The sequence below is a fragment of the Convolutriloba macropyga genome, chromosome 10 (genome assembly GCF_964194025.1).
Source record: "Convolutriloba macropyga chromosome 10, txConMacr16.3, whole genome shotgun sequence".
NCBI classification, from domain to species: Eukaryota; Metazoa; Xenacoelomorpha; order Acoela; family Convolutidae; genus Convolutriloba; species Convolutriloba macropyga.
In genome coordinates this window covers 9,588,743-9,614,768 of record NC_134477.1, presented here as the reverse complement: position 1 = coordinate 9,614,768, position 26,026 = coordinate 9,588,743, and the positions used below count along the sequence as shown (strand labels likewise).

The 26,026-nt window shown below is 36.7% G+C and overlaps 1 protein-coding gene across 1 annotated transcript in view; it reads right to left on the bottom strand.

Annotated features, from left to right (window-relative positions):
* Positions 1-1,534: 1,534 nt before the first annotated feature.
* LOC142347908 (tyrosyl-DNA phosphodiesterase 1-like) overlaps positions 1,535-26,026 on the bottom strand; it is a 50,025-nt gene continuing 25,533 nt past the window's right edge. The window contains 7 exon segments of the mRNA XM_075399071.1: positions 1,535-1,813; positions 7,134-7,222; positions 10,305-10,415; positions 10,417-10,532; positions 15,764-15,890; positions 16,079-16,188; positions 21,244-21,351. Coding sequence (XP_075255186.1) covers positions 1,579-1,813; positions 7,134-7,222; positions 10,305-10,415; positions 10,417-10,532; positions 15,764-15,890; positions 16,079-16,188; positions 21,244-21,351 — 896 coding nt within the window. The 3' untranslated portion in view covers positions 1,535-1,578.

Here is a 26,026-nt window from a genome sequence, read left to right as displayed (position 1 = left end):
CTATATTGCAAATATGTTGCAAGGAACAGGAGCACAGAACTAAGTTCTACTTGATGACGTCAACGGTGTAAAAAGGGGGAAAAGGTAAGAGGAAAAGAGAGCGCGCAATTACCAGACCAGGATGAAAAAGGTCGCTTGTTCACTCGCTCACGCCCGTTACTCAATAATGAACGCATTTAGCAAAATAAGCAAAAAATCACCATTGTTGAATGAATTTTCATTCACGCAATAGCGAGTTATTCAGGCAGATTTGTGAAAATATTGCAATGTAGTGGGCTTATAAAGGCAAAAATGTCACCCTCTTAAGATTTTGACTGACGTGCGTGATTTCTCTTCAGTTTTACAATTAACTTCGGAAAGAACTTCGGTAACTTCAAAAATGGCAAAGCAAGGAAAAACATCAAAAATTAACCGATTTATTTATATTGGGCAAACGCACCTTTTCCTCTATCAAGTATATAATGCCTTCTAAAAAGCACAAGAGAAAAATTCATTCCCAATTTTTCTAAGAGAAATAACGCAACGGAAGTCAATTGCAACATTTTCCCTTTTATTTTGCTAGTCAGCGGAATATAATTTCCTACATCACAAGCAACAAAAAATGAAGCACGAAATTCAACAAAATCGAGTTAAATGCACAGAAAATCGAATCCGGCTTTCTAAAAGTTTAATGAAATCTGTTCGCTTTGTTGCGGTAACAAAAATGCTTCTTTAATCGAAATTCACTTGCCATGCATTTCTTTGAAGAAAAAAGATGCACAGCTTCACTCTCATTTATGAATGGAAAATTTTAACAAAAACCCCGGCCTCCTACTCCAGTTTTGCGGGGAAAAACTCAAGTAAAATAACTCCGACGCTCAAGTGGGAGGAATTAACCAACAGATAAAACACATTGCACCAAATATTCAATTGATATATAATTCTCAACACAAAAAGCAGAATCAAAATTACAATTATTAATACAAATCTGATCACATTTCAATTCAATTTAAGCCAGAAAATTCTGTGGTCGCGGAAATTTCCACCACCTTACATAAAAGCCAACATTTTAGCTGATTTTTCCCTTTATAACCCCCCTGCCGCGCCTTAGTGACCATATAACGGAGTTGGGAGTTAAAAGGGGCGATGCCTTTTCCTCTCAGCAATTTTATCTTTTCCGTTTGTGCCCACCCAGCTTAGTGGGTGCATTTTTTACAACCACAACCGCTATGTGGATGTGGGGTGCGCAACGTACTTGACGAACACGGGAATCAACAAACGGAAATGATCTTTGTTTCTTTTATGCGCCAGGGACATGAAAATTACTGAACGCGGTCACATTGATCATGATTGTGTTCTATTCTCCCACTCCCCATCTCACGCCTGTTTAGCCGGTATTAAAGTAAGAATTCAAGCGAACGGTACATTTAAACAGGAATGTGCGATGTTCAGCAGTTGATTAGCGGCGGGGCGTAACATATACGCTACGGATGGGGGACTGAATAGATCTATAGCCCCCCCTTATCATGGTAATCATACAATAATTGGGGGGGGGCTATAATAGGTAAGACCCCCCTTTTTATTATGCTCAATCCAAGATCACGTTGGATTGGGACAGTACACAAATCCATGAATATCGGGCAAAGAACAGTTTTCATTCACAATCCAGGGTTTATCATCTGCAGTATATTTTGTTAGCGGGTAGTCGAAAGGCAGAATACTCGTGGGTAATAATTTGCAATTGGTATTTTTCGAAGACTCTGAAGATGAAGTTTGTAGCGACTGTTGCGGTTGTTCACTTTCGGTCGTGAAAAGAACACCTAGCTCGTAGGACCTAAATAGAAACTTTTATTTGAGAAGATCACAGCTTTCACTTTCTAATTACTAATTTCTATCAAATCTGTTTCTGTTTATAAATGTGGAACTGTCATCTTGCTCTGCCCCAAATCAAATGTGTAAAATTGTTTAAAAAAACAAAATTATATTTCTCCAAAAACATAGCGGGCAGTTTGCCGGAAAATAGCATCGATAAACGCTTGTGGCCTTCCATGAATTGAAACAACTAAAGAAATAAGATAGACAGATCAACCACCGGTCCTTTAGTAGACCACTTGGGTTATATTCGCACTGTCAATTTTATTGCACATACGGTCTATAAGGAAAAAACCCTAAAAGAGCGTTTTCAAAATTGATATTCGAAATCAAAAACTCAAAACCAATACTCAAGAATTAGGGCATATATGTTTGGCACTACTTAGATGCACACTATCGATCTTTAACGAGTAAATCTTCATAAAATTTAAAGTTCCATAAGTGAGTTCAGAAGTCATTTTTTGAGTGAGGTAAGTCATGCAATTGACCTAAAAGCACAAATGACGTCAAGCACACAAATTTTAACTGTAAAGCAGTAGAAGTCACTGAAGTCATTGAAAAAGTCAAATCCAAGAAGTCAGGTTGTATGAATCATCGATGGAGACTACGAATTTCAAAAAAAATAGCAGGGCAAGTCCTGACGTACAATTCAAAAACTTTTCATGGACTAAACAAAAAACTCGACCTAGGACGGACTATAAGTGAATTGGGGAAGCCATTTTAAAAAAAAATTAGATCAAAAAATAAAAACAGAAAATCAATGTCAAAATGCCGCATGTGAACAAAAAACCACCAGAGAAATAAAAAATTTGGTTCAAACAAAAAACTAGGCCTAGAATGAACTATGAATTGATTAGGAAAACCATTTATAAAAAAAATCGGATCCAAAAAATTGAAAACAGTAAAAAGAAATTGCCTAATGTGAAAAAAAAACACTAGCGAGAATTCACGCCGCAACAGCACTCGCTTTTTCGCTTCATTTCCTGTTTCGGCGTGACCAAAATCACTACTCCAATTTGACTTCAAAAATCATAAAAATATGTGAAAAGATCTTAAGACAGCGCCCCAATACAATTCAAACTCTTTGAATTGTAAAAAAAACCACGATGTCCCCAACAATAGCCGCTATCGCTTCGCGGCTATTAATAATGAAATGATTAAGCCGTTTATACATGTTATAGTTAAATAAACGTACACATACTTAAATCATTTGTACAATTGTCACCTATGCGACACCAAATCCATCAAACGCAAAACTGATTAGAAAAAGATCATCGCCTAACGTCGGACGAATTGCCCTCAAACGACTGACGAGTGGTTGCTTTCGAAAGTGGCTAACGCGCGGGAGGGGATTGAGTGGAAGGGGTGGCAAACTCTAAGAACCCTTCACACCATGAATTTGTCCCAAACAGTTTTAGTGAATCCTATAATAAGGGACTATAAAGCCGTACGTCTCGAATAGAGCTTATTGCCCACCGAGCTTAAACGTTTATTCCGGTTTTGAATACGGAAAATAAAATGGTCACATGAAAAATACAATCAGATAAAAACTTGTCAGCACAAAAAATTGCAAAAATAAAATGACCAGTAGGACTTACATAATCTTTACAAACTTCGTTTGACGGCGAATAATAATTGCATCCAAAATATAATCAACAAAAAAAACTGAGTCAAAGCCAGAGGCAATTAACACTTTTTGCTTAGTCTACGCAAAAATTTCGCATCTCTAGTTTTCCGCCTCTTCGCCGTGTTTTTATCAGCATGTTGACGAAAAATTTCCTCGCAAAATCTTTCGAGAACGATTCAAAAGGCTAGCTTTTTAAGGAACAGGTAAACAAAATTGATGTGGACAATTTTTGAGTGGTCTAAAAAAAGCTTAGCACACAAATGAAAAAACCTGATGCAAAAAAGCATCGTAACAACTGACGTCAAACGCTTAAAATCAGTTGGTGGCAGGTAAATGAAGTCAAATGGTAGCAATAATTGTCGATGGAGCGACAAACTGGAAAACATAGCCAGCAGAGTGCCGGAAAATAGCCACCGTTGACCCCACTAACCAACGCCGGGATTGCAACAGTTAGAAAAAAATTAGAGGATAATAAGCATAATACTATCAATTAGAAGTAAACTCTGAGGCTTAATCTTTGATAACTTAATGCACTAGAAGTTTCAAAAACTAAGTCTGAGCGGCCGAGCTTTATAAGATCCCACGTGCTGTTCATTCCCCTATTTGACCATAAACGTATTTGAGTAATCAGGAAAGCCCGCGAGGTAAGTCAGAAGTTAACAATAAAAGCCGTGACTCGTTTAAAACAAACAAACCTCATTGAAAGGTAAACCAATTTTTGAAAAACACGAGAGGACAAGTCCTGAAATACAACTGATTGGGTTGAATGAAAAACCAAATGCTCCACTACCTGACAAGAAGACTAATTGATCACAATGATATAAACAAACGATTTCAAAAAAATTAGAAAAACAAAAAACATTCAAAATTTATACACTTAAAGGATAAGCGTGTTGAATACCATGGCTCTCCATCAAAAATGTCAGAAAGCAAAGAAAGGCATATATCAGTAGAAGCAAAGAAGTTGCAACCGTAATATTTACCCCAGAAGGCAGCATCAAGTTCAAAAAACATTCGATTGACAATTTGAGCTGAGAAAATTTGAAAATAACAAATAAAATTCAGAAAACTTGAATTTTCTGAAAATTACGAAAATCATTGCAAAAAGGTTTAACAATCAAATTTAATGCCCTAGAAACAATCTCTTGCCGAGAAAATTATCAGAAAAACAGAAATCAAGTTAACTTGGAAATTAAGTTAAGAAATCTTAATAATTACCAACCAAGGTTTCTTCAATTTATGAAAAATAGCTTCTCAAAATAATCAAAAGCAGAAACAAAAAGATTCTTAACTATTATTTTACTAAGGGGACCATAAACAAGGTAACTTTTTGCAGGTAAATAGCACCTTTGGAGAAAATTAAGGCAAAGCAAAAGGACGACAGCAAATAAACGGCGTGAGAATAAAACAATTAAGACTTGACCTTAGAATCCACTTTTCAATCGAAAGAAACATTTATTTATAAAATATCAAAATTGTAAATAAAACCAATAGATACTAAATGAAACCAAAGAACAGCTTCAATTTTGCTTAATCAAAAAGTCCCACGCCTGTCGCTACAGACGAAGTACCATGAAAACAACAAAAACACTCAAAAAAAGTTGAGAATATTACGCTAATTGACAACAATCAAAAGACCTACGATAAATGAGACCTGTCATTAATGAAACTCAATGCTAGCAACAAAGGAGTAAAAATACGGCCACAAGAGTAAAAATAAGCAACAAAAGAGTAAAATAAAACTGAAAAATATCATACTTTTGAAAATAGTACCTACGTTGTAACAAAGGTTAGATACAAAAATACTAGCAAGTTGAGCCGGTCACTACCAAATAGCATCATTAAGCCTCACTAAAAGGCAAGTGAGACCGATCATTAATAATTAGACAAAGAGGCAGGAAAAGAGCTTAAAATTGCTCGAAACATCACGAAAATGAATTTCGTCTAGGTCGTAAAAACCATAAGTTTTTGTAGGTTCAAAAAAATGACACTAGGCAACATTAGAACATCAATCGCTTCTTCAAAGTTTTTCAAAAGTGAAAACAGAGGTGAAATGGCCGCATGCAAAAAAATTTCTTCGAAATCTGAAAACCTAATTCAAATAATGTTTTCTCAATCCAATTCTTAACAAAGTTCGACAGAGAATTCGAGCATTAAAACTATGCCTTTTCATTTCTTTTATTACATTATAATTTAACTTACAGACAACAGAAGATTAGTCTGAAAATTTAACCACTTAGCGATATCGGCTTTAGTCCTTTATCGCTTACAATTACATTTAGGTTTCGGAAAGAGCAAATTAGATCACTCAATAACTAAGGAGTGAAGCGTAAAAAATTCATTTGAGTGAGAGCGGGAAAGTTCTAGATGAAAAACGAAAATAAAGCGAAAAATTTTGCACGTAAAGTGCTTACAGTAGTTGCTTCAAACTGCGTTCAAAAGCAATCAAAAACTTCACTGACGAAGTAAAAATAGACCACTTTGGTATTTTTGGTTTTAAGTCAGATTGCCTGGCGAAGAGTAAAAAATCTGTTGGATTCTGAATTCTAGTCGTATAACCAGAAGCCCCCCCCCTCAAAAAAAAATGTTAGAATCAAGACAATGATATATAGCCAGACCAAGTTTACGGCTTCGAAGTTTTAAAAAAGCAGAAAACTGAAGCTCTTCTTCGAGGCATAAAAAACACGAGAATACCTATAACCGAATGTGTCGAGTGCTCAATCGGCTCCTCTAATTCTCATTTGATTTATTAAAGAGCTAACAATCCATTATATTCTAAATATTTAGTTCTCAAATAATTAGTTTCAAGGCTATATTTGGTTCATCTTTACATCTACATCTAGATCTACATCTACATCTACATCTTTACATCTGCTAGGACCATAGCACTTTTAGGACCATTAGCATTTTATATGTTCATCCAAAACAAACGCATGACAAGATAATTGTTGTGCACGTAGGAGCTTGTAGTATGTATAGTATAAACCTAAGGTAATTGAAATTTTGACTTTTTAAGTTTTTTGATGATAAATTTGCCTTGTAATAGGGTGGGAAGAAAAAAAAAATTATCTGGTAAGGTAATTATACTGCTAAGGCAACTGCCAATATAAGTTTGCATGTGTACTCAAACAACACAACAAAACCTTGACACCAGATATGGGCCCGCTTGACAGATCACCAAATAATTGCAAACGACCAATAAATCTCCAGCGGGGTTCAGATCTACCGAACTACCGAAGACCAAAACAAAGGAGAATCGCCCCGAGTTTGTTGATAGAATTCGAGTAATTAACAATTCTTTCGACTAAAAACACCAGTCTTAATTAGCAACTTATAGAAATCGGGTAATTTCTACATTAAGATTAAGAAGAAAAAACTATAACTCAATGAAACGCAATGCGCTTAAAACCGCACTACGAAACAACTGAATAGCTACCTGATAATTACCGCATTCATGTCTTAAACCAAATAACATCTCACACACACACTCTTTTTAAAAACTGTTGGTTTCATTAAATTTTTTGGAAATAAAGTAATACTCTGAACACTTACAATTGTCTCTAGAGTACACAGAAAATACGACTTGGCTCACAAAACCACTCGTGGTTAACGCTAAATCATTCAGAAAAAATATCCTCAGTGAAGAAGAAAGTACCTGATCATTAGTTGGGATGCATTCTTTTCCAGAGATCCCCAGGCTGCCTTTGACAGGTTGGCACTCGTCAACAAGAACCAACACACTTCCTACCAAACAGAACACACTTCCATGAACTATTGCATCCAAAATTTTATATTAATTTATTACTTCTGCCAGGTAGTTAAACGAAATGCGTGATCTGACCAATTAATTAACATAACAGCATTCAACTTTTTATTTATAACCTGAACTTAAACTGCAATTTTCTACTCTAAAAATCTAACTTGCAATTTAACAAGCCGTCATTAGCAATTCCTTGCAAATTTTTCAAGGTATTGCAGCAAACGGTGTTATCGTGAAGCAAGGAGATCAGATAATAAAACATTGACGACTAAGGTCGGCCGAATTGCTCTGATCTGAAAAAACAGGCGGGGGTCCATTCTGCTTCACTTCAGCCGGGGAGGGGAAATATCACTGAGGGGATTATAGTGATCAAGTTAGAGGTTATTATAGTCCATTTAAGGGATTTAAATCTTGTAAGTTGAGCCAATAGTTTTCCATTTTTTGATTTGCCATTTAGTAGCACACAACGCGAATTAAATTGGAGGCTTAAATGACGAATAAGCGAAATTTAGATCAAACAAACATAAACCGACTAGTGTCGGAAGAATTGCTCTCCAACGACAGGCGGGTGGAAAAACATTTGACCCCTCCGGGATTCGTACCATTGACCTCCCGCTTCATAACCATTTGCACTTCCTATTGTGCTATTTTGCCCTTATTTTTGCTGTGCTACAACCGACTTTATATTAGCAACAATCTTTACTTCGGAGTGAGAGCAAAAATGAAGAATGAAAGCGTGAAAAAGTTACTTGAGAAGTCAAAGACTGTTCTAGAAGAAAAGCGCAAAATGGTTAAGCGAAAAATTTGCATAAAAAACCAACACGCTTACAAAAATTGTCCATGAACTCCGTTCAAGAGCAATTAAAAATCAAGAACTCAAAGCTTAACTCGAAATATCAAAGCACCAGATGAAAATCCATCAAGCAAAAAAAATGGCATAAAAAGACCAACAAGACCAAAATATTTGCTACAAACTTGTTTGAAAGCAAATAAACGACAAAAACTTTAACAAACAATTAATTGATGGAATATTTTACAGATAAAAAGAGTAGCCAAAATGGACTTCGTAGACCCTTCAGAAAATTTCAAAAATCTCAATGCAGGAAGAAATAAGACATGGAAGACAAAAACGTTTAACTAAAATTCGTGAATTAAAAAAAAGACTATCATGAATAAACACGAAGTGCGATTGGAAAAAATGATATTCTGATTATAGATTTTATCCTCAATTTTAATTCAAAATTCGAACACTGATGTTTTTCAAGCCATCTAGCCTCACATGTATCAAGTTTGTGTGAACTAAAATGAATTTCAATTAAAGAAGTGCAATTTCAATTTAGATCTGAGAAAGAGGCTCGCTCATCTCTGTACTTTTGAACAGATAGTTCAGATGTTCCCTTATTAATGACAATTACAGGGTTAAAATTCCCGTCAAAAACTTTCCAGCAAAAAATATATATGGCGAGCCAAATATTATAGCAAGATATGACACAGTCAAGAAAAAAGGAAGACATAAGGTAAAGCAGAAATTTAACAACGAGTTTCGAAAAGCAGTGTTGTCAAAGCCAAAAAAATCTATAGATAAAATGTTTGGCACCAGCAAGCAAATCGAGCCGCGCGCCAGTAGAAAAACTATAATCATTCGCAACAGCAAAACCGTCAAAACTCTGAAAATGATATTAAAATTCAGAACATAGTCGCCGTTGACTCGCTTGACGCATATCGGGATTGAAACAGAAAAAAGATAGAAATTGACAGAATTTTTCCTAAGTTTCTAAGTGTCTAATTCGTTGTGCAGTTTCGTTTAGATTCTAAAATTACAGTTAATTCAGCCTCTGAACTGAAAGCTATTAAGCTATTAATCGCTCTAGATTTTGATAACCTAATGCACTTTGACTGGGCTTTATCACTTTATCCCGTTTTTTGCTCTTTTGACTTTGACTGTTTTCACTACATTGCGTAGTTCAATGCGTGAAAAAATTTAAAATCTATTCAGTCGAAACCGTCACTGATGTAAGTCAGAAGTTAAGCGTGAAAATCGTGATGCTAAAATTCGGCGTTGCTAAAATTTAAACATACCGACTAGCGTCGGGCGAATTGCTCTCAAACAACCAGTTGGCTTCGTCAGTAGCTAGGCACGGTTTACTACGGCTAGCGGGGGGGGGTGCACCGGAGGCTGATGGGGTGGCAACAGTGGGGGGTCAATCTCTATGAACCACCCTTCGCACCATAAGTATAAGTCTCCAAAACAGATTCTGTGAATCGTATACTTGAAGACTACTGTGCTGAAAGGCTCTAAGAGCATTTAATGCCTGCTGGGCGCTACCTGTTTATCCCGTTTTTGTTGACGAAAAGTCAAATGCGTCAGACGAAAAATTGGTCAAGCGAAAAATCGCATAAAAAAGACAGGACTAATATAATTGCTACAAACTTTGTTTGAGAGCAATTGAAAGCAAAAAACTGCTCAAGGCACCATTGAATAAACTCTACCTAATAATAACTACCTAACTCAAATGATCTTATAATCGCCTGAATTGAAAAAAAAATTATAAGACCAGCAAGAAATTGGAGCAGAAAACTATATACAACTAGGCAAAATATTTTTGTGAAATAGCTGTTCGCTATTAAAAATCTGTTAAGCCGATTCATGCATGCAATTCAGTTGAAGTTGCAAGAAAGAATGAACAAAAAGCAGATTGGAAGTGGTGATTGTGACGTCATTGTACCAAAACTTTTTTTCACACTTGATTTTTCACTCTCTCGAAAACACAGATATGAACAAAAATCCACTCTTTTCGCTCCACTCCTCATTTTTTTAGCACCCATTTTCCACGCGTTTCATTTCCTGCTTCAAAATTTACTCTAATAAAGGTGATTAAAAAGGACTTCTCCAATACTCTTTGCGTCGTAAAAGCCAGCGCCTCAATAAAATTCAACATCTTGGAATTGTAAAAAAAACCAAGAGAAGGCCAATGATAGCCTCAGCTATCGCTTTGCGGCTATTAAAAAGAATTTAAAAAACTTAGAGAATCAAATACTAAAGATCTTCTCTGATTGGTTACTGACCTGTAACTGGGTTACAGCAGCATAGCTCTTAATATGAGGACAGGCTCTACTCCTTTGATTGTTATCGCTCTTCCATCGGTGCAGAAAAGAGTTCAACCACTGCTGTTTTGTGGGCAACCGCTCTGCTGTAGGGCACACTTCCCCCTCCCCTATAGCCCTCCAGACAACAGCGAATGTTCTCTACGCTCGGAAAGACCAATGTCAAATGTGATTGGGCTTTTGTGAGTCCTGAAATGAACTCAATCTTAACAGGGATTTCCTTTCGTTCAAGTTCAAGATTTTCTTTCCCTGTATTACAAGAAATATATCCTATGATCAACTTAGAATTCAGCAACATCAAATATCTACTATGGAATCATTTTGCATGATATCAAAAATTGAGCATATGATGTGAATTCTTCAAACTCAACGCATGACTATTAAGAAATAACATGCTATTTTTAACCTAGCTACGTAATGTAGAACACAACCGGCAGATTGCCGGAATAGCTGCGAAAGAATAGACCTGCGTGTCATATAATAGGGATAGAAACAGCTACAGATCTAAATTGAATAAATCGACTCCACTCAAAAAACTAGGTAAAAAAACATTCAGCGATAAATTAATAAAGCTTGTTAAAATTCATTCCGCAGAAGCCTCTTAATGCACAAATAAGTTCTTTTGACCTTAAACAAATTCAAACTAAACTTTAGTTTTAAAGTGCAAAGTCATTTTATTGAGTGAGAAAAGTCACGTATGATCAAAATCTAATCACGCAAATAACCTAAAAACTTTTGCTAAATCGAGTGAGAAATGACGTCACGCGCGCAAATGCCGTTAGTGAGAGCAAGAAGTCATTCACAAAATTTGACTTTTTCGGCTTTGCTGTGTGAACAAATGTAAAACGAAAAAAGAGCGTCAGACGACGAAACAAAAAAACATAGCAGGACAAGTCCTGACGTACAATTCAAAGAATTTTCATTGACTAAACAGAAATTTAGACATAGAACGGGCTAAGAATGGACTTGGAAAACCATTTAGACAAAAAATAGATCCAAAAAATTGAAAAAACAGTAAAAAATCAAAGTGAAATTGCCGCATGTGAACAAAAAAACCATAAACGATACAGCGAATTTTTGTTTAAAAATCGTTTTCTCACTCTACTTTAATTTTTAGAGCGAAAAAATTTTACGCCGCAAAACCACTCATTTTTTCGCTCCACTTCCTGTTTCCGCGTGACCAAAATCACTACTTCAATTTGACTTCAAAAATCATAAAAATGTGTGAACATATCTTAAAAAAAAGACAGCGCCCCAATACAATTCAAATTCTTTGAATTGTAAGAAAACCAAGAGCAGGCCAATAACAGCCCCAGCTATCGCTGTGCGGCTATTAAAAAATCACCAAGATCAGACCAATAATAGCTTCGCAAACGCTTCGCGACTAATTAAATATAACCGATTTACATCGTTTCAATTGCTCTTAAACGACTGGCGAGCAGTTGACTGCGACTGTAGCCAGCTGCGGCTTAGGGAGGCTAGCTTTACCTTCACTGAGGGGGGTAAAAGAGCGAGAGGCCAGAGGAAGAGAGGAGGCGTGGGGTGAGCGCTGGTCGGGGGCCAGTGTTGGGGGTTACGGGCGGGTTGAATGAGGTGGAGTGGGGGAGTGAAGTCGGGGATAGAGATTGTTAAAATTACAGGGGTCCAAATCTAACAGCAGCCCTTCAAATCATGAATTTGTCTCTTAAACCGCCTCAGTGAACCACAAACTTAGAGACTATTGGGCTGTAATGCTCCATGAGAACTTAATGGGTTCCTAGGTTCTTACCTGTTTATCCCGTTTTTGAGGACAAAAAATCAACTGGTGAGACCAAATATTGCTCAAGCCGAAAATCGCTTTAGGATGACCACAGGACTAACATAGCTGGCAGATTGCCAGAAAATAGCCGCAATAGATTCGTAGATAGGCAGTCTAAAAAAACTGTAAAAAGACAGACCAAAAAATTGGTCTTTTCATTGAGGGCTGATCTGTTATATTTTGATAAAAAAATCTGTTTAAGTTATTGCTGCCTCTATTAGCTGATCTCTACTAATCTTCATTTAGAGTGACACACACCCATTTGACCTTATCTCTTTGAATTAAAGTAAATAAAAGTCAATTTCAAAGTGAGGAAGTCATTTTTGAGAGTGAGGTAAGTCAAGTGTGACCAAAAATTTGATCACGCGCATGAACAAAAAAATTCGCTCCACTAAAAGCAAAAAACGACGTCACACATGCAATTCAGTTGAAATTGCATGAACGAATGAACAAAAAGTGACTGTGACGTCATATGGTCGTAACAAAAATCATGACGACGAAAGAAAAAAACATAGCAGGACAAGTCCTTACGTACAATTCAAAGAATTTTCATTGACTAAACAGAAAAACTAGACTTATATTGGACTACGAGTGAATTAGGAAAAACCATTTTATAAAAAATCAGATAAAAAAATAAGAAAAAACAGAAAATCAATGTCAAAATGCCGCATGTCAACAAAAAAAAAACCACTAGCGAGAAATTAAAATTTAATTCAAACAAAAAACTACGCCTAGAATGAGCTATGAATAGATTGGGCAAACCATATAGAAATAAGCCGATCCAAAAAATCGAAAAAACAGTAAAAATCGGAGTGAAATTGCCGCATGTGAACAAAAAACCACTACCGAGAAACCGAATTTTTGTTCAAACACCGTTTTCTCACTCAACTTTAAAATTAGAGCAAAAAAAAATTCACGCCGCAAAACCACTTGCTTTTTCGCTCTATTTCTTGTTTCGGCGTGACCACAATCATAACTCCAATTTGACTTCAAAAATCATGAAAATGTGCGACCAGATCTTAAAAAAAACATAGCCGGAAGAATTCCGGAAACGACTCGAAGGAAAAAATTGCCCATACTTATGACTTAATAAATAGAACAACTAATAGAACCCTGAACCTTCATAAATTCCATAAAAATATGGAAGAATTGAAACGGCATTCGAACACAAATTGAACAAAAAAAAACTAGAAAAACTTTTTTTTAATAGTACAAGGAAGCATAAAACCGAGAAAAGTTCCTTTGCACTCAGAGCAATGAAAAGTTCGCAAAACAATGGGCAAGTCGTAATAGGCTAGGAAACTTCTCAGATTTAAAAAAAGAGAAAAACTCCAAAAAATAGGAAAAATGGTTTAAAATGTCTCAATTTTTCTACCAAATTTCCCAAGATAAAAATAATTGATACCAAGAGAACTTTAGTAAATTGGTAACCGAAAATATCTTAAGTAACAAGCTTCTATTCGATTCCCAATCAAAGCATTAAAACAAAAAAACAGGCAAAAAACCATTAAACTTTGTCTAAAAATCAGCAAAACTGATCAAAATCCTCCAAATTAGCAGTAAACTCAAATTAACTACTTGTTCATTTCAGTTCCTCAGTTTCTCGCTCTCTCAAAAACAATGAATGAACAAAAACCACTCCCTTTTTGCTCAACTCTTCAGATTTTTCAGCGCCAAAATCACTCCAAATTTTTTTACGCGTTTCATTTCCCGCTTCAAAAATCACTTCAATAAAATTGATTTAAAAAAAGTAAAGAGATTAAGAAAAGTTAGTAACATCTGTCATTGAAAAGTGCGCTGAATAAACTCCATTAAAACCTCTAGAAAAGTTCCTATCAAAAGCTAGAATACCAAAAAGTAGCAATAAGCAGAAACAGAAGATTTCAGCAAAAATTCAAAAAAAAATCAAAAATTCGTTGAAATCTTCATAAAACTATGTTATCTTCAATAATCTGTCTCAAAACTGAAATTGAAATCATCAACACGCATTAAAAACAACTAAATTGGACTATAGGCATCTCCAAATGCTATAAAAACTTGGAGAACACAAAGAGCATATAAAAACAACTTGAAAGAAATCTTGGAAAAAAATAAGCTTTTTTGATTTCACAAGAGCACAGAGCCTAAAAACGTTAAATTGAGCAAAAAGAGAACTTACTAAACCCAATTATGTGAATTTTTAAAAATATTCTTGAGGCTTAATTATGAAAAACATAACCGACTAACGTCGGGCGAATTGCTCTCAAACGACCGGCGAGCGGTAGGCTTGGTCAGTAGCTAGCCACGGTTGGGGGGGTGCACCGGGGGCTGATGGGGGCAGCACTGGGTGGGGGGGGGGGGTGGACCCAATAGTGGGGGTGGGGGGTCAGCAAAGGGGGGGTGTCAACCTCTAAGAACCGCCCCTCACACCATAAGTATAAGTATAAGTCTCCAAGACAGTTTGAGCTGAAACAGACCTGAAAGGCTCTAAGAGCACATAATGCCCGCTGGGAGCTACCTGTTTATCCCGTTTCTGAGGACGAAAAGTCAAAAGCGTCAGACGAAAAATTGGTCAAGCGAAAAATCGCATAAAAAAAGACCGACAGGACTAATATAATTGCTACAAACTTCGTTTGAGAGCAATTAAAAAAAGTTTCACTAAAAAACAACTTTCACTAAAAAACTGGGAAAAGTTATTAAAATTTTCAATATATCAAAAGCATATAAATCCAAAGAAAAATTCCCTTCAGCCAATAGGGTATCCAGATGCTCGCAATCCGATAGGCGAGTCATAATAGGCTAAGCAATTTGTCTAAAAACAGAAAAAAAACGAAAAACTGCAAAAGGTTTAGAAAAATAGTTCCAATTTTCGCCATTTTTTTGTCATTTTTCTCAACAAAAAAATGATTTGTACACACAAAACTATAACTAATTGCTATCTTAAATTTGCTCAAGTAGAAGGGGTTTCTTCAATACCCATTAGAGCCAGTAAAACAAAATAATCGTCAAAAAACGCAAATTAGCCCGAAAATCAGCAAAATACATTAAAACCTCCGAATTATCATAAAAAACATATGAATTTCCAGAAACCTTCAAACCACTACGGAAACCATCCAGAAATTAAAACAAAATCCTAACCAAACCCCTTAAATAAATAAAAAAAATGCTTGAAAATGCCGCACCTGAACAAAAAATTTCGCTCGCTTACAGAATTTTTTTTCACACCCCAATTTCTCGCTCTCTAGAAGACAGCGATAGAAACAAAAAATCACTCTCTTTTCGCTCCACTCTTCAATTTGTTCAGCAACAAAATCACTCCAAATTTTTTCACGTGTTTCATTTCCTGCTTCAAAATTCACTCCAACTAAAGTGATTAAAAAAAGGACTTCTCCAATACTCCTCTTCGAGTCGTAAAAAAGACAGCGCCCCAATACAATTCAAATTCTTTGAATTGTAAAAAACTAAGAGCACCGCAATATAGCTTCGCTCAGCTTACAGCTTCGCAGCTATAATAAATAATACCCTCATCTTGTGATATATTACTCCTCAATATTGCAACAAATCCAATTAAGAACCTCGATAGATTACAAATTGTCTTAAATAATTGTCCAGATCAAAAATAAAAATTAGTTTTTCAACAAACCTGATGGATTGGGAGACAGACTGTGTTGATACTCTGCTGTTAGCCATTTGTCAGCACTTGCGCCCAATGTGCCGATAGAGCTAAATTGACCCAATAATGAATGCGGTCCCGCTTTCAAACTGCTGACCTAATCAATGAGAGTATATTACAAGTTTAGATATAACTGTTTTCCTTTCTTGAGGCATCCGTTTACTTAATTCTAAAATGTAAACAGGAAAAAAGGAACCAGTAAACAATTGGTAAAACTTTGTTCGGAGGTTGAGAGAATTTTATCTTTTAGTGTGAAGTTCCTTATAGTGTGACACAGGAATTTACTGGAATACTCTCGGACTTGAGCAGTGGACTGATCCAGACGCCCTGTGTCTTGAGAGCCCAGTCATCCGGAACCATGTTAGCTGTATGGACCACAACTCTCACTCCTGTACCTGAAGCAAACAGCGCAGTCAATAATACAAGATTTTCCACTGAACAAGTTCGAGAATAAGCCAGAAAAGAGCACCCAATTCAGTGCCAAAAATGCATGAATGATTAAACAAAGAGTGATATGAAGAGAGCGTACCGTCAGAGGTCGTAAGAAAGAGTCGACAACAAAGTAAAATATATAGCACGACAAGTCATGAACTACAGTTCGAATCTCTTTTTTGTACAAAAAAATTAGCCCCAGAAAGACTAGTATCGGAATTGGAGAAACAATTAGACAAGGGATTTGAAAACATTGGAAACAAACGCAAAAACTAAACAGTCAAAAAGGAAATCAAATTTCCACAGAACAAAGAAATCGCCGAAGCAACTCTATCGCCCCTATTGCTGCTTCGGCCTGGCCAAAATCATTTCTCACACTTCAGAAATAATCAAAATGTGAAAACAGATCTGATAGAACATAGCCGGAAGAATTCTCAAAACAAATCCAAGACTCATCTCCTACAAAATTAGCCTTTGAAATAGCTATTAACGGCTAATATAAATATCAAAAAATGAGAAAATAAGTTGAACTCAACTCACTTATGTTCATGTAATACAAGTACACAGAGAACAAAACATTTTCTTCAACAATTAGGAATATTAAATTCCTTGCACAATATCAATCAAGCTTTTAAATGCTCACAAACTAACCTAATTTTGAAAAGAAATGAAAACTAGTAATTGACCAAAACAGGTTTTTCATCTCCATTTTTTCGTCACACTTCCAAAAATCGGTTTATATCGAAAAAATTAAAAATTAGTTGTTGGAAATTTTTAAAAGCAATAATAATTCAATCAATTCCCAACAGATGCAATAAAGCAAAGCATTCAATGGCCCAGAAAAATTACGAAGCCATCAAGACATCCTTAATATTAGTATTATAGTCTATTTAAACCCTTAAAGCAGAAAACAGTAGTTAAAACAAAAAAAAGAAACAGCTGGAAAAGCAATAATAGTTCAATCAATTCCCAACAGATGCAATAAAGCAAAGCATTCAATGGCCCAGAAAAATTACGAAGCCATCAAGACATCCTTAATATTAGTATTATAGTCTATTTAAACCCTTAAAGCAGAAAACAGTAGTTAAAACCAAAAAAAGAAACAGCTGGAAAAGCCGCGCATCAGCAAATTTTGCTCACTATGAGACATTTTTTCACGCCTCAATTTTCGTACTCCCAAACAAACGATGTGTAAAAAACGTATCTGTTGTTGCGCACACCAAATTTAAACATAACCGACTAAGGTCGGGCGAATTGCTGTACAAATACATCTCTGAATATAAACATCTCTCAACAAAAACATAGCTCTGTGTAGTTAGTTATCTATGTAGTAGTACCAAAAGATTAATTTTCGTTTAGTGGGTCGGCCTTCAACAAGCGAAACCAAGTGCACCGTAAATGGAAAAATGGAAACCAAGTGCACCGATACTGTGGATTTTTGTTATGAAAAAATAGCAAAAATCCACAGTATCTCCAAACCTTTAAATAATTAAGAGTGCATGTAGAAAATGAACTCAAAAAGTCGAAGAAAAAATTTTATTTCTCTAAATTCAATAAATGTATTGGTGATACAAAAAAATATATAAACTCTTGAATGACTTGAGAGGTAAGAGTACTGATGCTCGTCGAATTGATCATCTCTGCTTAAAGACAGGCGGTATAATCAATGAAGACATCCAGATTGCAGAAAAAATTAATGAGCATTTCTCTAATATTGTGGAGACATTGCATGGCACTATAAAAGAATCAAATGTCAGTCCTGCACAGTTGTTAGCTTATAACAATTTTTCAATTTGGCTGAGACCCACAACTATTTCAGAAATAGAAAACATCATTCAAGATCTCGATAACAAAACCTCATCTGGTGCTGATCACGTAAGCAAAACAATTGTTAAAAGCTGTTACCGGCAGATAGCGAATGTTTTGTCTGGTGTTATCAACAATTCATTCAAAACAGGTATTTTCCAATCAGAGTTGAAGAAATCAATTATAATACCACTTCACGAAGGCGATTGCAAAAGCGATCTGTATAATTATCGTCCCATTTCTCTTCTCATGGTTTTCAGCAAAGTGTTTGCAAGAGCAATGTACAACAGAGTATACTCATTGGTAGAAAGTTTTGATCTTTTGCATAGACGGCACCTTGGGTTTTGAAGAAAGCATTTGACACGCGACGATATTTAAGAAATCACGGAAAAATTAAGAGAAAACTATCGCATCATATGAATACTTTATTTTTAGATTTATCAAAAGCCTTTGATTGCATCGATCACGCCATTTTGTTGAAGAAGCTAGATTTCATTGGTATCAGAGGACCATGCAAAGAATGGATGAGCAGTTACTTAAGAGATAGAATGCAATTTGTTTCCTGCAATGGCGTTTATTCTAACCGGAAACCAATTAATTGTGGGATACCACACGGTTCAGTATTAGGTCTTCTTCTTTTTCTGCTCTACGTAAATGATTTACCCCTTGTGTGTAAGACCAGCGAAGTTTTTCAGTTTGCTGATGACACAAACGTGACTGCCATGAAGTGCTCCCATGAAGAACTAACGACAGACATCAATCTGTGTCAATTGGCTCGATAGGAACAAGCTTAAACTAAATATCAAAAAAACCACACAGGTCGACATATCTTTAGGAAGCACCTCTAGTTCACCCCTTGTTTCAAACACTGTTGAAGTGAAAATGGAAAACTCATGTCGATATCTAGGCGTAATCATTGACAATAAACTATCTTTCAAGCAGCATGTAAATTGCATTAGCAATAAACCGAGTGGACAATGTGGAATACTGTCTAAGTTAAGACACTATATTTCCCGATTGCTTGTACTACAGAACTATCAAATGAATATTAAGCCAATAATTCAATATGGCCTTTTAGTATATGGCTGTACATCTTATACAGCCCATGTTCCTATTAAAGATATGCAAAGAAAAATTATGCGTTTAATTCATTTTAAATCATTCAAAGGGAGCGTTTCCAAGATAATGCCAGAAACTAACACCCTGACAGTTCATGAACTTTATGATTACGTGTTAGTTAAGTTTTTTTCACGATCTATCCTAAAGATGCATGCAGAAAGTTTTCTTAATAATTTATTTTCTTTTGAAAAAACAAAGAGTTATTCAACCAGAAGATCAACTCAAAACTATCTAAGTGTTCCAATGACAAAAAATAAACTCCAGCTCTGCTCTATAAAGTATCGTGGAAGTAAACTGTAAAACCTTTTGCATGAAAATTTCATCATCGACGGTGAAGATCTTACCAATCAAAACTTTTCGTCGACTGTTTATAGGATTAAAGATAACTATATTTTAGGAAATCAAAGCTGTCAAGGGAAGGGTTCGGTCTGTAGTCGTAGAAATAATCATAAGCCATTTTTCAGTTATCTAGCATAGATTTTAAGATTCTTTCTTCCTTAAAATGTAAATAAACGAAAAGTTTTTGGGCTAATTTTTGGGAGCCCTGTTATCCCTGATGCGTCTTTTGCAAGTTAAGGTAAACTTAACAACAAATAGGTGCGGTACTTCGTAGAAGGCACCACGGTTCAATTTCCTGAGTCGAAACCTGATTTTTGTAAGTTCTAAAGACGTTTTTTAGGAATTTTTCTCTTCTAATATGCATTTTCATTACAATTCTCTTTTTTCTCTTTATTACTGAACGAAGTTTAGGAGTTCGCTTAAGTCAGCTCTTATATAACATAGAAGCCGGAAAACAGAAGTGAGTTGTTATAATTTTTTAAATTTTGAATGAATTACATATTTTGGAAAATCTTGTTTTTTTTTAATAATATTTTAAAAACATTTCTCGTCCATGATGAAATTAAAAAAGGTTTCTCGTCGTTCTGAGCACGCTCTGAAGTAAGTCGAATGACCTCGTTGCGTGTCCTATCCTTGCTTGAAGTTCAATATACTCTGCTGATTGTGCTATTTTATTTAATTTTTTTTGTATTTATTTATTATTTTTACTTTGCAAGCGAGGATAAATTAACTCTCTGTATCTCTCTATCTATCTATCTATCTATCTATCTATCTATCTATCTATCTATCTATCTATCTATCTATCTATCTATCTATCTATCTATCTATCTATCTATCTATCTATCTATCTCTCTCTCTCTCTCTTTAACTTGCTCTTCCACTCCTCGTACATTAATTGGTGGCCTACTTGTGAGCTGAAAATGAAACAGTCATGTAACATTCAGATCCTCTATAACTACCAAATTTTAAAAAAAGAATAATTTGGTCTCTGATCAATTAAACGTAACCGACTAACGTCGGACGAATTGCCCCCAAACGACCGGCTGGCTTTGTCAGTCAGTAGCCGGAACGGTTTATTGAGGCTAGCTTTAGCTTAATTGGAGGGGCGTCAGTGAGCGCAGCGGGGGGGGGGGGGGGTTGGTTGCACCGGGGGGCTGATGGGGTGGCTACAGTGCGGGGGGGTAGGGGTCAATCTTTACAAACCGCCCATCGCACCATAAGTGTAAGTCTCCAAAACAGATTCTCTGAATCGCATACTTGAAGACTAGTGAGCTGAAAGGCTCTAAGAACACTTAATGCCCGCTGGGCGCTACCTGTTTATCCCGTTTTTGAGGACGAAAAGTCAAATGCGTCAGACGCAAAATTGGTCAAGCGAAAAATCGCATGAAAAAAAGACCGACAAGAATAATATAATTGCTACATACTTTGTTTGAGAGCAATTAGTCAGCAGTAAAACCAGGAACGTTTCTCACTCATTTCAGTTCCTGATTCATTTTCACACTAACATATTATTTACCGAGACACTCCTCCAATATTTCTCTTCGAGTCATAAAAGTCAGCGCTCCACTGCAAATTAAAATTCGTTGTTAAAAACTACGAAACGACCAATACTAGCTGCGTTGAGCTAAAATAGCCGATAGATTGTACAGGGGGAAGTAAAGAGTACCAAAAAAGGCTAGCAATTGAATGTTCGAGAACCTCAAAGCCATTTTCAAGTGATCTGTGGAAACAAAGAAACTTTGAAATGTACCTACAAAACTGAAGCAACATCATCTTTGTGTGATGGGTTCCATACGGCATAGGAAGGGATGCCTGCGACAGTGTTATGTTTGGGTGGTCCGTGCTAGCTTCAAAAAGCTCGTCTAAAACAAAAACAGATAATTTTTTACTTTCAAATAATTAACTTAGCCCTATAAAAAATTCTCATTAATGGCAATAAATTGATAACCAACAATGATTTTTACTCATCTTTTTTACTTAAATCTTTGCTAACATTCTTTATTTAGCTGAGTGGAGACTATCAGCTTAACAGAGATGCAAAAACGGGAAAGGTAGCATCATCTGCTGCTGTTGTATGCAGTTCAAATCTATCCTTTCATAATATACAGCTTTTCTTCTTAATTTCGATGTCCATTGTAATATTTACAGTCAGCCAATTCGACTTCATTCCAAAAACATTAGCTCACCAAAAGAACTAAACATTTTTTTTTCACATCGCCTCTTCTTAAAACAGAGATTTAGTTTTAGTTACCAATCATTGGTACTTTGAAACGAAAAGAGAATCAAAGAGCTTATCATTAACATGGGCAATGCCGACAGGATTTTGTCAGACGCTCAATTGAGAGCGCAGGAACCTTCCCAAGATAATGGCGATCATTTTGAGTTCAAGTAAAACTCGAACAAAAATAGCTCCTAAAATGAAACTCAAATTAAATGGGTTTTAACAAGCCATTGAACCTCAGGATTTCAAAATGCACGCGCAGTCTGAATGACATTTTCAATTGACAAAATCCAGCTTATTGTGGAAACTTTAAAGCCAATCCCAACCATTTCATCAGCCTCAAAAGAGCTCCTCTAGAGCATGTTCAAAATTTTACTAAGAAGCAGTGAAAAGCATTGACAAATGTCATAGAGTTAGAAAAAGTTCACACCAGCGCCAGCAAAAATTCAAACATCTTCTTTTGGTAATATATCACGGCAATGGAAAAAATTCGAAATCACGCAATTTTTTTGACAGAGGTCTTAAAGACTTATTGATGACGTCTGTTTTAACACAGATGACTAAGGTCGCCTTTAGAGCTTTCCGTCTGCAATTCTGAAATCGCTGTTCAATTTCGCTTAAGGTATCACCACAAACAAAACGGAAGCCGCTTCGCTAGCATCTATTTTGCCTATCGACTGTTTTGCCAGCTGTTAAATATATAATCAGCTGCAAGATAAAGTGACGAATTACTGGAAGAACAATCGCAAGATGTAATAAAGAATTACGAATACTACTTGCATCAAATGGTACACTATTTCAAGGCAAAAACCATCGATTCTCTTAGAAATAACTGGAGAACAGGAGTAGTCATTATCTCGACGAAAACAAGAAGGTGCTCACACCGGTTGAACACTGAGCCACGGCACTCCGAAAAGTAAATATCGTTCCCTGTATTGGGCTTTTAAGATAATTGAATATATGGTTCGTACATAAGTGAGCGCTGCTGGTTCTACGTCTTCTCTGAGGGTTTTCTTGTTCTTGGATAACTTGGTTGAACATTTGCCTTTCTTTGGCTACTTCTAGCGCGTCGCCAAAACATCAATTCAAGCCAAGCCAAAACAATCCCAATCATTAAAAGTATTGGTAGGAGCAAACGCTGATTTAAATTGGCATCCCAGATTTCTGCACTTATTTATAGAAGCCAGAACGTCAGAGAGAACTGAGTCGGGAAGACCTTTTTCGATCTCAGTGTTTTAGTATCCTAGTGAAGTTATTCCATTCCCAGAGGACTTCAACGAGGCATACACCAGACACGCGTACAGAAGTGTAAACGCATAAAACAGTGATTCCCAACTCAAAAATAAAATAAATTTTGTGCAAATGAGCGACCAATAGGTGATCAACACACCAAATGACAGTAGTATAAAATTCTGACTAGAACCTCAACGGGGGGGGGACGGACAATTACTGCAGCGTGGCAATCTACAACGGAGTGGGACATTTTGAGGTGGCCATCTACAACGGGGTGGGACGGGGTGGGACAATTGGAGTTTTTTAAAATGTAGTAAAATGTCCCCCCTATTTTTGAGGTTTTAGTCAGATTTTTTGAAGATTTTATGGTGCTATATTATTATTTCATCCGTCTTAATTTCTTTCGGCTATTTGAAACCAGTTTTTATTCTTTGCAAATTTTGCTACTTTGTTTATTTAATTTCCCGCCATATTGTGCAGAGCTAGACAAATGAGCGTTACTATGTCCCACTTTTATACCGTATATCTCGCTATTTCAACGCTCTATTGTTCGCCCCTGCTAACTTTTGCTAATTTTAAGCGTGCGTTTATCCGATTTTAACAAAACCTAAATCAATTTTTAGCCAAAAATGTTCCAATTTTTCGGTCTTTTGTCCCCCCACTAAGTTTTTGCGGCACTAGGTGGGAGGTGGAGGTGGAGGAGGAGGTGGAGTTGGGGGAGGGAGGTGGAGGAGGAGGTGGAGTTGGGGGAGGGAGTTGGAGGTGGAGTTGGGGGAGGGAGGTGGAGTTGGGGGAGGGAGGTGGAGTTGGGGAGGGAGGTGGAGGTGGAGTTGGGGGAGGGAGGTGGAGGTGGAGTTGGAGGTGGAGGAGGAGGTGGAGTTTGGGGAGGGAGGTGGAGGTGGAGGAAAGTAAAATCACCAAGTCCTGTAAATAAGTAAAAGAGTAGGAGGGAAATTTCACCAAACACTTCTTGAGTTAGGGGGATTGGGCAGTATTTTGTTTTCTTTTTTCTACTCTTCTTAAATTTAATGTGAATACTCACCCTTTAATTTTGCTAAACTTTTAATCATAAGATAGATAGAGATTTTAAACAAATGGTAGTGTAGTTATGATTAAAACTTCCGAAACTAATTGTGAAATTCGCAAGCTTTCGAGTGGTTATCTGTTCATCTACATTCCAGTCCTACTACGGGAATCCTCTGAATGGAATCTGACAAAGCAGTGTCGCAAAAGATGACTACTAGATTTTTGCGGTGAGATCTTAGAAAAAACACCGCCAAACGCCAACCCAGTCTACACACACACGCCACGCACCGACACCAACCAGAACCCCGAAACTTAGCATACACACGCAACACACACACACACCCACGCCCCCACACGCCACTCACATACACCCACCCCACCCAAACACAAACCCCGAACCCTAGCATACACATGCACACAAAATTTTACACACCCTTCCGCTACTACATTTACAACTTCAATAATGAAACTACGTGATAGGACTGCAGAAATATTTCAAAAGAGCGGAAAAATCATAGTCAATGATGTTTCATGATGACAATTAGTGTCAGGATTAGCTATCCGTTGACGGAAACACGCAATTGCAGGTGACTGCAAGTAGAACAAAAATGTGCCATTTTAATAACATTCAAGAGAAGAAAATGGCATTCTTTTGACATTGACCGTATCAACTACATTGCGTAATCCAATGAGTAAATAAATTTGAAATCAATTCAGCTGAATTCAGCTGATTTTTTGTCTCTAGTGGGTATGAAATGTTGCGAAACATCTTCTTCAGGTGAAAAAAATTGTGGGAAAAACTTTTTCAAAATTAAATTTTTGGTTCCATAGAGAGAAAATAACTTTTAAATCAAATTCTTAGGAAAATGGGGTCCAAAAATATTCAACGCTATTTCAATTTCAATCAATACGAGAAGTTCTGACACACACACACACAAACACACACACCTACACCAACCACACCGCCAAACCCCAACCCAGCCTCACACACACACAAACACACACGCACCTACACCAGCCACACCGCCAAACCCCAACCCAGCCTCACACACACACGCACCTACACCAACCACACCGCCAAACCCCAACCCAGCCTCACACACACACACACACGCACCTACACCAACCACACCGCCAAAAACCAACCCAGCCTTCACACACACACACACACACGCACCTAGACCAACCACACCGCCAAACTCCAGCCCAGCCTCACACACACACAAACACACACGCACCTACACCAACCACACCGCCAAACCTCAACCCAGCCTCACACACACACACACACACACACACCTACCCCAACCACACCGCCAAACCCCAACCCAGCCTCACACACACACACACACACACACACGCACCTACACCAACCACACCGCCAAAAACCAACCCGGCCTTCACACACACACGCACAATCCTACACCAACCACACCCAAACACAACCCCCGAACCCTAGCATACACACGAACACGAAATTTCGCACACCCTTCCGCTACTACATGCACCAAAACGCACGGGACTGCCACACAATACAATTGATTATGAAGTTAATCGATAAAAACGAAAAACTAGTCAATCTTTCTGCAAGTTTTGTGCTTATGAACTGTCATATTCTAGATTATATGAAAGTACATATGCACGAGCAAAAGAAGGAAAAAGAAAAATCTGGAAAACTTTTCAAGGGAAAAAAATTGAAGTCTTTGTTTTTGATAGATGAACGCAACTATACACATACATGAACACACAAATTGTAAGCATACAGCTTTAAACTTGTATCCCATACCCTACTTCGAAAAAATTTAATAGAAATTGGATTCCGCTTTCCTAACAATAAAATCTTCTCTAACTTTCGTTTCTTTCATTAGGTTTAAAGTGCATTAGAATCACCCAAACGCAACAGTAGAAAAATCAAGTGCCCGCATATTATAAAAACAAAGTAATTCAAACTAAAAAAACTACTAGCTATGGACACTCCTTAATAATTAAGCTCGTAAAATTTTTGTTTGTAGTCAAGACTGTTATTACTGATACTAAAATAAAGGAGAATAGTAGTT